Here is a 14,844-nt window from a genome sequence, read left to right on the forward strand (position 1 = left end):
CCAGACTTGCCTTCCAGGAGACCCTACCTACTGGTACCCTGAGTTTGTTGAAGTCTGCTTTTCTGTAGCCCATTGTCTTTATTCTGCTACCCTACAAAAAGTGGAAACTTCCTTCCTCCCCTTAGGATTTTAAACTTTGTCATTTTGTGATCACTATCACCCAGGTTACCTTTCACCTTCGCATTCTCAACTATTTCCTGTTTGTGAGCAATAAGTCAAGAGCTTTCCTCCTAGTTGGATTCTATACCATCCGTATCAAAAAGTTATCTTCAGCACACTCCAGAAATATGTGAGGCTGCTTGTGCATTATTGTGTTTCTCACCCAGCAAATGTCCTACTAATTAAAATTCCCCATTAAAACCAGGTCTTGTGATTTGGAAACTCCTGTTATTTGTTCAAAGTAGGCCTTATCCACTTCCTCCTGGTTTGTGACATATAGCAGACAATGAAATATCTCCTCCTATTGCTCTGCCCTCTGACTTTTAGCTAGAGGCTTTCAGCAGGCCTATCTTGCACTTCGTACTATACCTCAGAGCACATGTACATCTCCTTTTACATACAGGACAACACCTTTTCCTTTTTTCTGCTGCCTGTCCTTCCTGATCAAGCTGTACCCGTCCATGACAGTGATCCAGTCATGTGATGATCTACCATGTCTCCATAATTACATTATAATTCTTTGATTGTGCTAGGACTTCTAGTTCTTCCTGTTTATTCCCCATATTTCTTGCATTAGTGTATGCACATTTTGGGTATTTAACTGATTGTCCTATCTTTTCCCTAAGAACATTGCTAAGGCTTCTGTTATTGTTTCCCCTTACTAAGTTTTCATCCTGGTTCCTTGGCTCTTTACTTAGGTCTGAGGTTTTGTCACATTCCCTTGATGAACCTTGTTTAAAACCTTCCTCTCCAGGTTGGCAAGCCCTTTCACAAAGTAGACCTGTTCCCTCTCTTTGGCAGGTGAACTTTGTCTCTTCCCAGAAGTCCTTCTTGGAATACTGCCCCATGGTAGAAGCCAAACACTTGGTGGTGACCCCATCTATGCAGCCACATGTTGGTCTCCAAGATGCCTCTGCTTCTAGCTGGGCAAACAAAAACTATATATACAGTAGAACCTGGATACTTTTCCAGGTTCCTAACACCCTGTCAAGATGAAGTTATGCAGAGTCATAGCAAACAGCAGCCCATATCTGCTGAGGTACTTGCCGAGCTACTCCTGCTATTTGCTGTGGCTATATTTCGAAGAGTACCTCTTCTCTGATCAGCAGGTTCAGGACTGCTAATGAGCTCCAACGGAGTGGAGTAGTAGTACCCGTTGAAGCAGCTGAGTGACTCAGCAAGCAGCTCCAACTTAAGCAGGTTGCAAATGACCCCAAAATAAATGATTTGCGCTCTACTGAGGTAGATGTATTTATATGGCTTATACAAATATTGACTGATACCTATACGTTGTAATGGCTTACTCCTGTTACCTTGTTTCATTCAGGATTAAAGTTGATAGTGATTTGGCTCATTGGCATTGCTATAACATGGGGTGAGCAATTATTTTGGCTAGCAGGCAATTTAACAAATGTTGGCAAGCTGTCAAGGGCCACACAATCTTTCAGAAGCTGTCATTTTAATAAATTATAGATAAAAAAACAAATTGTATACTACAAATCAAACATCTGCTGTAACCTATTTTAACTTCATTTCTTGTCACTTAAAATATTTTGTCCTGATTTGTTTTGTTGAGTAGTCTATTCAAAATAATAAATTATGACTCTTGTATATTGTGTGTGTGTGTGGGGGGGGGGGGGGTTGTGCAGGGGGCTGCTCACACTCTAGGTCCCAGGAGATGGCAAGGGGTAGGGGGAGAGAGGGATGGGGGACAGGGGGCACGTGCAGCTCAGTGAAGGTACAGGTGCGGTCTGCCTCTTCCTCTCCCTCCCCCCTCCAATTCAGTCCATGGCTGCCCTCACAGTGTGGAGCCACTCCACTCACTCCTACCAGCACCCACTCCATGCCCACAGATGTTACTGCCTTGGCTCTTGCTCCGATTCCAGCCAGCATGCACAACTTCCTGTTAGGACTGCTGCTCCTGCAGCTGCCCGGGTACTGCTCAGTTCCCTCCGCCTCCAGCAGTGGCTCCTCCTCTTGCCCCTGCTATGCTGCTCTGGGCAGCAGGTAGCATGGGGAAGTGGCAGTGGCTGCGGGGGCATGTGATGGGCACCACATACCCAGCCATGCTGGGTGGAAGCTGTAGGTGGGTGGCTTCTGCCCCAGCTCACAGGGCTCCAGCTCCCAGCTGCCTTCTATCCACTCTACCTGCCCAGTGCAATGAGCAGGTGGCTGAGTGGGTGGAAGGCAGCTGTGTACACTGGCTGGGGTGGTGCCATCAGCAGGGTGTGCAGGCAGGAGTGTAACACTTGAATTATCTGTCTCAAGTTGTTACAGTTTAATATTACATTTTCTTGAACTTGTTTTCGTGTACTTCAGCAACAAGTGCTAGAAAAGAAAACAATGATGAAATAATTTTTCTATACCGTTTGGTTTCGGTAGTTGTCTACAAATATTTACTGACCAATGCTAGTAAAAGTTGGAGGAAGAGGAAGTGCAGTGACTTTTGAATGGCAGTATCTTTGTCGGCATCTTCTTACGTGGAAGTACCAGAAGTTTGGTATCCACTGACTATCAGATATTTTTTCTGAATATTATGTTTTCTTCTCATGATTGTTCTTACCTTGAATACTACATTTGAAATTTAGGCCCTAATAATTCAGTCTTTGTGGGTCTGTGAGTCCTAATTGTAGAGTTCTAGTTGCATATCTTTAATTTGTTTATTCTCAACCAGTTTTTCTTCTCCACATGGAGAGACTGAAGGCTGCCTGCATACAGCAGTTGAGGATGAAAATATAATTATGTTATCATATCAGAACACTAAAAAAAAATCACCTGTTTTTTGAATTTACAGTTTCATATAAACATGACCTGGTTCTGGAAAAGGCAACAAATGAGCCTGAAGTTTCAGGTTGGTACCCTATTTTAAAAGTATTGAAAGATTTGTATGCAAATTTTTATGCACTGCTGTTCTTCTGTTTTTAAATAGTTTGGTATATTTAAATAGCTTGTCATGTTTGTTGTAATATTAGATACAAGTATTATCCCAATTTGGGTTGCCTTTAGTTTCCAAAAAAGTCACTGTTTTACCAGAACAAAATAGGTTAGACTTCCATGGGTGAAATTCTCTTAGTGAAATCAGTGGCAAAGATTCCATTTCCTTTGGAGGTGAAGAAAGGGGATGAGTGGGTGTCAGGATTTTATTGTATCCAGTGATGGTTCTTTTTCAAGTTTTAACCTCTAGAAAACATTTGTTTCCTGTGCTTACTTGTGACTCTCAAATAACCAATTAATAGAGCTTAAGACTGAAATGAACCACTATGTTAGAACTCCTTCATAATGCAAACCTTAGTAGTTCACCTGTAATTGTGCATTAAACTAAATAACTATAGCAGTATCTTTAAGAGATCTCCAATCCTGATTTTAATTTTTTCTAAGAAAGTCTGCTGAATCCCCCAGTAAGTTTGTTCTAATAACTAATTGCCAAAACTGTTAAATTTTAACTGTTTACTGTTTGAATTTGTCTAGCTTCAAATTGCAATCAGTGGCTCTTTTTCTGATTGCTTGCTTGATATAAAAAATTGTACCATTGAAAATCTTATGTAGATTATGATCGAGTTAGCATTATGATTTAGTTAGCTCTTAATCTTCCTTTGGACCTAAATCAGGGGTGGGTAATTATTTTGGGTGAAGGGCCGCTTACTGAGTTTTGGCAAGCCATTGAGGGCCTCATGACAGGCAGCCGGGGCAGATAAATATTAATTTTCTAAATTTTAGGTGCCCCGTGGGCTGGAGAGAATGGCCTGGCAGGCCACATCCGGCCTGCGGGCCGCATTTTGCCCATCCTTGACCTGAATAGATTGAACTACTTTAGTCTCTCACTCTAACACAGGTTTTTCAAAGCTTGAAACATTCTTATATTTTCCCCAAATCATCCTGTCTTTAAACTTTCTTTTTAATGTATGAAAACCATGATCTCATGTTAATTAAATACAAATATATGGATGTAATAACATTTCTTTATACAATCAAGGATTGAATGCTGGGAGTTCATGTTGAGCTGGTCATCTGTGGCACCTTCATCCCTGCCTTGCCTAACTCCATAATCTATAGTGGATTTTCCATACAGCTTCTTTTCTTTGAGCTTGACCTACATTCTTTATTCCTAGGTGTGTGATGTTGCACTTCAGTATAGTAAAAGCTACTTGTTTGGCAGTGTCCATTTACTAGACCAGGAGTAGCCAAGCTGTGTCATGTGTGCCACGAGGGACACAGGAGCCTCTGTGTATGGTGCACAGCAAGGAAGGGAAGGCAGTAGAATGGCAGGTGCATCAAGGAGCAGATTAGGCAGAGAAAGGGCATAGAAGTGGCACTTAGGGTGAGCATAGTACTTTTACCACTTTTTGTCAGATATAATACACACTCTTTCCTCTCCAAAATTGAGTGTTTTAAGCAGCAAAACTCTTTTCTTTGCAAAAAAAAAAAGAGATGCGGTGCATGCCACGCTGCTACCAAGATGGCTGCCACTTACATGGCTTGGCAAACTAAATAGGCAGAGTCTTGTGTTAATCCTCACAGCCATAACTATTGAGGTGCAGACAGAGCAGTTCCCCATTGCAACTCAGCACTTTGCAGGCAGCGCTATGAGTTGCAATGATCCCCTGGACCCAGCAGAAGTTTGCTGATGGGTCCAGGAGTTGGGGATTCTGAATGCTTGCTGCTGTGAACCTACAGCCTGGTCTCCATAGCAAAGCCACTCGCCCTCCCAGCCCAGACACTGGTTTCAGAAGGGGAGTGGGGCAAGGGAGGCAGAGGGAGTTCATTCGTGGGGTTTCCCAGAAGGCACTGGAAGGTGGGGTGGGTGGATTTGAGCCCTTCCTGCCCCGCCCCCCTCAGGTGCTGGCTGAAAAAAACCCAGACCAACCTCCTCCTGCTCCCTTTCCCCCGTCCATTCTGAAAACAGTGACAGGCTGGGAGCTCTGCAGATACAAGTTACAGAATGCACGCTGTTTTGGACCATGTTCATTTGAATCCTCATGCAGTGAGGGTTCAGATTTTTGCAGGGTTGAGCCCTTTTAAAGCAGCCTGCAGACATGCATTTCTGTTTGGTCATGGCTGTAAATGGCTTTCTGGCACCTAGTGAACATAGTTACTTCTGTCTGCACCCTTGGCTGATCATTGTAGCTTGTGCCTAAAGTAGCAAGTGAGCTGTTGGTTATTGATGAGGCTTGTAATGTGGAAGCAACAGTTTATTTACAGGAACTTATATAAAGAATTATTTACAGTAAAGAAGTAACTGTCTTGCCGTTATTCTTTGTGAGGGCCTGGGGCCTAACCTTGTGTGACAAAAGTCAGTCCTAGAAATGGGACGCGTCTAGAAGTCTGCCATTGCAGGAGACAGTCTGCCATACCAGGAAATTCATAACACTCCATTTCCTGGAAACACTACGTTCCCAAGAGGACTTACTCTGTCACAGTCAGCTACGAATCAGTAAAAAAATATGTTCTTTCTACATTCTGCTTCCAAAAACAAGGTTTGTGTTTTTTTTGGGGGGGGGGCATTGTGTGAGGAAAATATGGTATGTTCTAGCATGCTTGTGTGTGCCCTTGTTGCCAAGAAGGCTAACAACGTACTGTGCTGCATTAGTAGGAGCATTGGCAGCAGATTGAGGGAAATAATTCTTCTTCTCCTCTGTTCGGCACTGGTAAGGACACCCCTGGAAGTACTGTGTTCAGTGTTAGCCCCCCACTACTGAAAGGATGTGGACAAGTTGGAGAGAGTCCAACGGAGGGCAGTGAAAATGTTTTGAGGGCTGGGGCGTATGACTTCTGAAGGCAGGCTGAGGGAACTGGGCTTATGCTGCAGAAGAGAAGACTGAGAGGGGATTTGATAGCAGCCTTTAACTACCTGAAAGGTGGTGGTTCCCAAGAGGATGGAGCTAGACTGTTCTCAGTGGTGGCAGATGACAAAACAAGGACCAATGGTCTCAAGTTGCAGCAAGGGAAGTTTTGGTTGAATATTAGGAAACACTTTCTTACTAGGAGCGTGGTAAAGCACTAGAACTGGTAACCTAGAGAGGTGGTCGAATCTCCCTCCTTGGAGGTTTTTTAAGGCCCAGCTCAACAAAGCCCTGGCTGGAAAGGTCTGGTTGGGGAGTTGGACCAGAGGTTTCTTCCAACCTTAGTTTTCTATGATTCTGTGACTTGCTAAAAAGGTTGGCCTCCCACTGTATTAGAGAATTTTAGTTACTTGATGTAAATAACTTGTCTTCATTTCACCAGTCCACTAGTCTGTGTTTAATTAGTAAATATTATATTTCTTCCATGCTATTGTCATTAAATGATGCTGGCATTATTTATAAGAACAGTTCATGCAAGGCTCCCCTAGGAGTGTCCTCCTTTGAATTCCAGTTAACAATTATATTTTAAAATATGTGAGCTGGTTTTTAATGTTTAATATACACTACAGTGTTTTTATATTCATCAGAATGGTACTGCATACTATACATAAGTTAAGTCAACACACTGTTAACCAAAATTAGTCTCATTTAAAAAAACAAAAAAAACCCCTTCGCTTCATTAGTCTAACTGTCCTTGTCTTGCAGTAATTCTTACCCTGTTTCAAGCATCTCAGAAGAAAAGGAAAACATTTAGCATTATTTTAAATTGTTTTTTTCCCCCTTATTATCATGTATGGTATACGTCAAAACAATATTTTGATCAAAAGTAAAAATTGTGTGCATGTATTCTCTTAGTTTTTCAAATGCTCTTTGCTTTACAGTTGCATTTAAAACTCTCTGAGGATTGTATGTGCCCTTGTTGAAAATATGCGCTTAATTTTACTTAGGTGACTAATTCAACTAGCCTCAGTGAGACAGGCATATTTTTTATTTTAAGTATGTGCATAAGTAACGGGTTGAGGACTCATGGGGGTATGTCTAGATAAGCAGGAATGTTTGTTTCCCTGGGGACAAGTAGCAGCAGCACATGTTGTGCCAGTGCTGCTTGTCCCTGGGGAATGCCTGTGCCACGTGGCCTCATGTGCAGCAATTTACTCTGGGTGGGTAGGGGAGACTAGGGTCAGCAATTTATGTTGGCCCCAAGAGCCTCACCCAGGGGCTGGGGAAGCTGCAGCCTTGTTGATCCTGCAGCGTGGAGTCTGGCTGACAGCTGGAGTGTGGCTCTGGCAGGTCAGACTCTGCTTTTAGGTGGCACACATTGCTGCCACGTGCACCACTCCACTTTTTTTCCACACAGGTTTTTTTGATCCTAGGGTCTCCCACGGTCAAAAAAATCCTCCCGTGCTGCAAGGTAGCAGTACAGGAAATGCCTGAACGTGCAGTGTGTGGTGCTGCCAAATGGCTGTGCTCATCTGGATGCGACCATGATGCATATTCTAGATTTTTTTATAATTCAGTAGTCATTGTTAAGCAGCATATTCAGTTCTTATAAATATTGATATACTAGATGATGTGGTTACACCTGCGTTCCTGAGCTATTTAACAACTCATTAATCAAAATACAGCATACTAAAAGTACTTCTTTTTTTAGATGACATTGAATCATTTATAGAAGAGAATATTGAATATCCCCCAGGTACTGTCTAATTTTTTTGTTTGTTTGTTTTACACATTGGGTTTAAAAAGCTGGGTTTTGGTTATGTGTGGGACTTTTTTTTTTTTTTAATACACAAGTGAAAGGTTGTTATAGTTTTACATAATGTATTACACTTTATTTTGATGAAGTAGTTATAAACCTAAACGTGAATTAGGCAGACAAAGTTCTTTGGGTATGTCTGATATCTTTTATTAGACCAAGTAAAATATGCTCCCTCTGCCTGAAGAAAGGTGTTTGTTAGGGCTGTGTGAAGCTTTGGACCACGCTTCAAATCCAGAGAAGCTTCAGATGCTTCAGCATCCGAAGCAACATGTCCGGATTGAAGCACTGACTTTGTTAGGCTTTCCAAAGCAGTTTGGAGCTTCCGAAGCGCTTTGGAAAAGCTTCAGAGCCGCTTCGAAGATCGGGCCATAGGGTATAATGGGGAATCAATGAAACATCTATAACTTTGTTGTTTTTTGTCTAATTTGGATAAAATTTGCAGGGGTGGTAACCTGCTGAGAGCACGAAGCCTGCCAAGTTTCAATAAGATCAATGCAGGGGTTCGGGGGGAACAGCACCCCAAATTTTTGAAAGAACTCATGTCACGTCTATGTTAGAGCACAGGGGAGTGAAAACTGCAGGTGTGGTAGCCCCTGGTGAGGCCACAAAGCCTGCCAAGTTTCAAGAAGATCGGTGAAGGGGTTTGGGGAGAACTGCACCTCAAGCTGTGGACAAACAAAACTCGTGACATGGGTGACACTGTGTGTGTGTGTTAAGGTGCAGCAGGGTGAAAGCTGCAGGGATGGTAGCCCCTGCTGTGGCCGGATCTCTGAGGCGGCTCCAAAGCTTCGGAGCCAATTCGGCCAGATCAAAGCGGAAACCCGGTCCGTTGCTCCGGATTGGATCCCTGGCATCTGAAGCCAGATCGAATAGCTGCCTACTTGCACAGGCCTAGTGTTTGTACCCGAAAGCTTGCAAAAAAGAATTTTTCCAACTATTTTAGTTGGTCTAATAAAAGATATCAGATTTACCCAAAGAACTTTGTCTGCCCCATGTCCTTTAGACCAACATGGCTACAACCAACACCCCTAAGCCTGAATTAGGTTCTCAATAATACTTTTAAAGCATTTATGAATTTTATTTTTTAATAAATCATGTTGATCTTGGATACTTTCTTGGATTATTTTTAGTTGTTTTGTTACCCCTAAAATTCTGACTTGAACATTAATTTAATTTTTACAGAAGACGTGATACAGGAAGACTACAATGAAGAACATGGTATAACAGCCATCATCTTTATTGAAAATATTGGTCATAATAAAGATTACATTTTCTGTTGTGTTAATAATTCACTGGTTTTTATAAGCCCATTTTCCCTCTCAAAAGGTATCTTTTGAAAATGTAATTTTAATGGTGTTGCTCAATTGAAATACATTATTTGAGCTTTGCACATACTTACATATTTGTTACAAGAAAATTACAAAAAAAATGGGTGCTAACAACATAATTTTCAGGAGTAAGAACTAACTTAAATTTTTCTATTCAAATTGCTGTTTCCTTATTTAAAAATAAACACTTACATTTAGGAGGGCGCTTGGGTGTTGCATCTAATCTTCAGGCACTTAGGCTGCTTGCAGATGTGAAAAAAAAACATACTGCACTTAACTTTGAATTTGGCACGCTCCTGTGCCAAGCCCAGCTCAAGTTCAGAAATTAATGCATTATTTCAACCTGGCGCTGCAGCATCTGTATAGATCAAGTGCTTTAGTAGGGCTTTTTTGGAGCTTTTATCTGGTAGCCAAAAAGTCCTGCTGAAGCTTCTGATCTATACAGACACTGCAGAGGTGGGTCTTAGTAATGTGCTGCTGTTTTCAGTAAAGCAGTCTCTCTCTTCCACCCTCTCCACCCTGCTCCCCCCAATGTCTGCAAGCAGCCTTAATTTATAGAATTGAATTCACAAAACCAAAGAGCTGAAGGGGGAATTAGACACCTCCAAATAGGTTTTACAGTAACCAGCCTGCTGAGTCATGGGAGATACCCAAGATAGCCAATAAGGAAAGCCTTAAATATGTCTAAAATGCCACTAATATCTAGCTTTTTAAATACCTGTTTTTCAGTACTGAGTTAGGCATTTATGGGGTGCTAGGAATCATAGAGCTGAACCCTCTCCACCAATTAGGTACTTTAAATCATCCCCTGGATGTAGAAAACTAGTTTACTCTTCCAAAACTTGGCTGCAGAAGTAGGTTAAGATGATCTTTAACTTATTTTATAATAGCTTAGTGATTGGAGCAAGCAACAAGGATTACTGGAATACTCTTAGCTTGAAGAGTGGATGACTGGGTTCAAATCCTCATATTTTACCTCCCTTGAGACTGCCTTTTAATACTGAGCTAATGGCTAAAATGAAGGTATAGCACTCTTTCCTTCCCTGTCTCCCTAGGCTGTTGTGTAGCAAAATGCAAGATTTGAGCCAGCCAGCAAGCAAGGGAACCTAACTCAGTAGCCAGTGATTCAGGCTATCACTGTGGGGAAGGGGGGGAGGCTGGGTTCAAGTCCTTGCTCCTAACACTATTTGTCTTTTATCCAATCACTTTTTAATGCAAAATGCATAAGCAGACCCAAAACTTCTCTCCTCTTTTCATATATATGTCCTTATCTCATGTTCATTCTCTTTTTCTGGTCCTGTGAATCTTGCATTTGTTTCTGCATAGTGATAGAGATTCAGTAGAGGCCAGAGAAAGCTGCTTGTTCCTTCATCCTAGTCTCTAGCCTGGTGCCTACAACACTCTCTTGGGAGGTAGGGCATGTGGATTTGAAGCTCCTTTGACTGAGGAAATCCTATACACTGTATTATGTATAAGGTAGACAATGGTAGGTCTTCCTTTATCTGAGCTGTTTTTCGTGAGAGTGGATATTGCCCGTGTTTTATGCTTAACTTTGCTCACTGCTGCTCCTTACTGAACCCTCTTATTCTAATGCTTTTTGGATGCAAAAGCATCCCTGTGGAATTTCCACTGACTCTTATAAGAGCTTTGTTTGTGCAGAATTGCTACATGGTCAGTACCCAGAACTGTACTAAAGAAGACATTTGAACGGTATTATACTGACTGCCAGAGGAATGAACTAAATGAATTTAGAGTGGGTTTCCACCTGTAACATTATACATTTATGATACTTTGGGCATTTCAAGCCTCCAACTCTTTTGAATATTATTTTCCATCGTTTTTAGAACCAAAACATGAAGAAGAGACTGAGATACAGGATCCAGGTACAGATGATATTGATACAACAGGTACATGTTGAAAGATGCCTCAATTTAGACAAATGTTTAAAAAAGTTAAGACTGAGTAAATTGTAATTTAATTGAGATGTAGTTAATACAAATAATTTAACATTAGGTAATTCTTAGGTAAGGCCATGCAAATGATCATAATTCCAGTTTATCATCTTAGGTATATTATGGAGTATTCAAAAGTTTAATCATGCTATTACTATATATAAAATAGCATTAATTTTTTAACTGTGTATTAAGATGGTTTTGGCAGGGTTCCTTGAGGCAGTTAGCGCACTAATTTAATATGGCCTCTTTTCACCTCTTGGTTGTGTGTTGACCTCTGCTGCAAACTGAGTGTATATTGTCAGCAGTTAAGCAAGGAGCATCCTGCAGAAGATGCATTCACGTTTTAGAAACCACCAAATTGACTACTTTGACTTGTTGCTCTTTTTAGATTCTGTGTCGTTCTGGAATATCACCTAATTAAATAACAGTCTACAGATGAAAAGATACAACAAAGTCTGTTTGTTTTGGTTTCACTTAACATTATAAAATATATAAAATAGCAAACCAAGATATACCATTAGATTGAGGAACTGGCTGTCTTGCATGCCATAAAATTAGCAAGTTTCAGAAAGCAATTGGGCTTATATCTGGATAACAAGATTACCTAAGGATTCTAATAGTTAATGGTAACAAATATTAGAACAGATTTTAAGCTTCATATTTTTGTATTTAAACCAGTCTGTAACTGTAAAGAGACTGAGACAATCTAAAGTTGTGGTCAGGGTATCCCACACTTACCAAAAATAACCTTCCTTTTTTCTTTGTTTGACCCCGTGGCTCTAACCACTGATGAGAATGGGATATTGAATTTGATGGACTGTTGATATGATTTCATCTGGAAATTCCTATCCTCACATTAAAATACTGTGTAAGAAACCCTATAGACATAAATGAGGAGAAAAAAAAGTGGTTGGAGCTATAATAAGTCAGGTACAAAGGAAAGAGAAAGAAAGTAAAGAGGAAGCTAAATTTGTCTTCTAGGTTATTAAATCTAATGCTGCGTTTTATTTTATCGTCCAGTTTAAACAACCTCCCCCTCCCCCCCAAAAAAAAACAAAACCAAACCCTGTTCTTTAAATGTTTTTCATATTGTCACTCTTTAACAAATAATTGAAAGATAAGCTTTTTACCCCTTTAGTGTATGCAGAATCAGAGACTGCAGAAAAAGAATACATTACAGGTTACTTACTTCAGCATACTGACTTTCCTCAATTGCTTTACTGTGTACTGCATTAAAAGAATAAATACTTTTTAAGTAAGGTCTTCAGTGAGGCTAGGAGTGGAGAAGAGTCTGCTCCTTCCCTTCCTTTAAGTCTCTCTCTCTCTCTCTCTCTCGAGATTTTTTTCGGCCAGCCTGGAACGGAATAGATTAAAAAAGGGGTGAACTGCCATTTGTGTGTCCAAATGTGTGCAATAATTAACAAGGTTCCATTCTATTTACAAACTCATTTATGCCAGGAAGATTATAAATAAAGTGTCTTGATCCTACTTCTGCTAGAGTTTTTCAGTTAACTTAAAATGTCAATCTGAGAATCTATGAGGGTATGTTTCACAATTAATATTTACTGTATTTACTTGAATACAAGTTAAATCCCTCCCTGCCCCAATCATCGTGCAGGGAAAAGCCATATCGGGCAACTTAACATTAGAATAGGTTAGTGTAGAACACCTGAATAAGATATATGGTAGTGCCCACTTTGCACAGTCACCCCTTCCCCGCCCCCAGTGCCAACTCTTTCTCAAGTCATGGTGAGCCATGAATACATTTTGATTACCTCTTCACTCCCATAGCTTAGCTGCGCCTTTCTTTCCCATTTCCAGTAGTCCTGTTTATTTACCAGCTTTAAGTACCTGGCAAATGGAGCCCCAAACAGTTCACCCAGAATCTCTCTGTTGCCCCCTTCCTCAGTCCACATTCCATGAGGTGGAGCCAGACCAGGTTGTCTTGCCCCTCATCTGAGTATACATTTATGAAGGATCCCAGGACTCATGACAAGAACATGAGTTGCATTTAATTTTTCTCTTCAGCATCTGCTGTCTGCCTGGGGGTTGCATAGATTTGCGCCTACAGGAGGGGCTGCGTTGCAAGCAGTGGCCTGCAGCAGCAAAAGGTTGCCAATCTCTGTTATAATGCTTATGGATGCATGTAAAAATTTGAAGTGGAAATTTTGGAGATGCTTTGACTTAAGTTGCCTGCAAATGAATGGACAGGATTCAGTGGCTCAAAAGAAGCCCTCCAGTTGTATGTTCCTAATAAGATATATACTTGTAGATGGAACGTTCTTTTTCATCATAAAAGGATGTATTTTTAGACTATTTATATTTTATGAACAGTTCTTTTGACCTTTAACTTTGATAATGGACATGTATCTCTAAAAATAAATTTCTGTTCCTGCTTTTATACATCCAACAGGAGTGGCTGATGTGGAAGATGAAAGTAAGTGTATTCAGCTGTGGGTCTAAAAGGAAGCTTTAAAGACTTTTTTTTAACAAAGTACTTTATTTCCATAATATAACTATTTGTTTAAAATATACCTGCTTAAAATAACTTAATCTGTTGCTTGTTGTAGTTTAAAGTGAATTCTAGGGGGGAAAGTTTCAAAACAAAAAAATTCTTCCAGGTAAACCGAAGTAGCAAATGTTTATTCTTAACATTTTTACTGCTTACAGTAAAATTGTTAATAGTTTATAGATCTCAGATCTCTGGAGTAGAATATGAAATGTACTGTTATTCAAACTTACCTCTGTTCTGTCTGTTCATTAACCGTTTTATGCTTCATTCGCATCAGTATTTTAGGATTTGACTCAATTATCTTGAAATCTCTGAGTTTTAGGCCCCTGTGCAGAAAGCATCAGCTGTTGTTTCCTGCACACCTGGACCTAAAGCTGTGGTATAGCTCAATGCCAAACATGCCACACATTAACTGTTTATATTGAGCTTTAATTTGAATGTGGAACATCTTTGGAGGTAGTTGGCTATTTTATTGTGCCATAAATTGATCGAACATATAGATTCATAGATGTTAGGGTCGGAAGGGACCTCAATAGATCATCAAGTCCGACCCCCTGCATAAGCAGGAAAGAGTGCTGGGTCTAAATGACCCCAGCTAGATACTCGTCTAACCTCCTCTTGAAGACCCCCAGGGTAGGGGAGAGCACCACCTCCCTTGGGAGCCCGTTCCAGACCTTGGCCACTCGAACTGTGAAGAAGTTCTTCCTAATGTCCAGTCTAAATCTGCTCTCTGCTAGCTTGTGGCCATTGTTTCTTGTAACCCCCGGGGGCGCCTTGGTGAATAAATCCTCACCAATTCCCTTCTGTGCCCCCGTGATGAACTTATAGGCAGCCACAAGGTCGCCTCTCAACCTTCTCTTGCGGAGGCTGAAAAGGTCCAGTTTCTCTAGTCTCTCCTCGTAGGGCTTGGTCTGCAGGCCCTTGACCATACGAGTTGCCCTTCGCTGTACCCTCTCCAGGTTATCCGCATCCTTCTTGAAGTGTGGCGCCCAGAATTGCACGCAGTACTCCAACTGCGGTCTGACCAACGCCCGATAGAGGGGAAGTATCACCTCCTTGGACCTATTCGTCATGCATCTGCTGATGCACGATAAAGTGCCATTGGCTTTTCTGATGGCTTCGTCACACTGCCGGCTCATGTTCAACTTGGAGTCCACTAGGACTCCAAGATCCCTTTCCACCTCCGTGCCACCCAGCAGGTCATTCCCTAGGCTGTAGGTGTGCTGGACATTTTTCCTCCCTAGGTGCAGCACTTTGCATTTCTCCTTGTTGAACTGCATCCTGTTGTTTT

At 41.2% G+C, this 14,844-nt stretch overlaps 1 protein-coding gene across 6 annotated transcripts in view; it reads left to right on the forward strand.

Moving 5' to 3' along the window:
- The window catches only part of ASPH (aspartate beta-hydroxylase), a 201,499-nt gene that overhangs the window by 80,319 nt on the left and 106,336 nt on the right, over positions 1 to 14,844 (forward strand). For 5 of the 6 annotated variants that reach the window (XM_059724050.1, XM_059724053.1, XM_059724048.1 and 2 more), the window contains 5 exons: positions 2,954 to 3,010; positions 7,651 to 7,695; positions 8,941 to 8,976; positions 10,931 to 10,993; positions 13,455 to 13,478. In XM_059724050.1, the coding sequence (XP_059580033.1) occupies positions 2,954 to 3,010; positions 7,651 to 7,695; positions 8,941 to 8,976; positions 10,931 to 10,993; positions 13,455 to 13,478 (225 nt within the window). The remainder of the gene's footprint in view (positions 1 to 2,953; positions 3,011 to 7,650; positions 7,696 to 8,940; positions 8,977 to 10,930; positions 10,994 to 13,454; positions 13,479 to 14,844) is intronic. The other variant, XM_059724049.1, reaches the window with a different exon arrangement.

This window comes from Alligator mississippiensis, chromosome 3 (genome assembly GCF_030867095.1).
Source record: "Alligator mississippiensis isolate rAllMis1 chromosome 3, rAllMis1, whole genome shotgun sequence".
NCBI lineage: Eukaryota > Metazoa > Chordata > Crocodylia > Alligatoridae > Alligator > Alligator mississippiensis.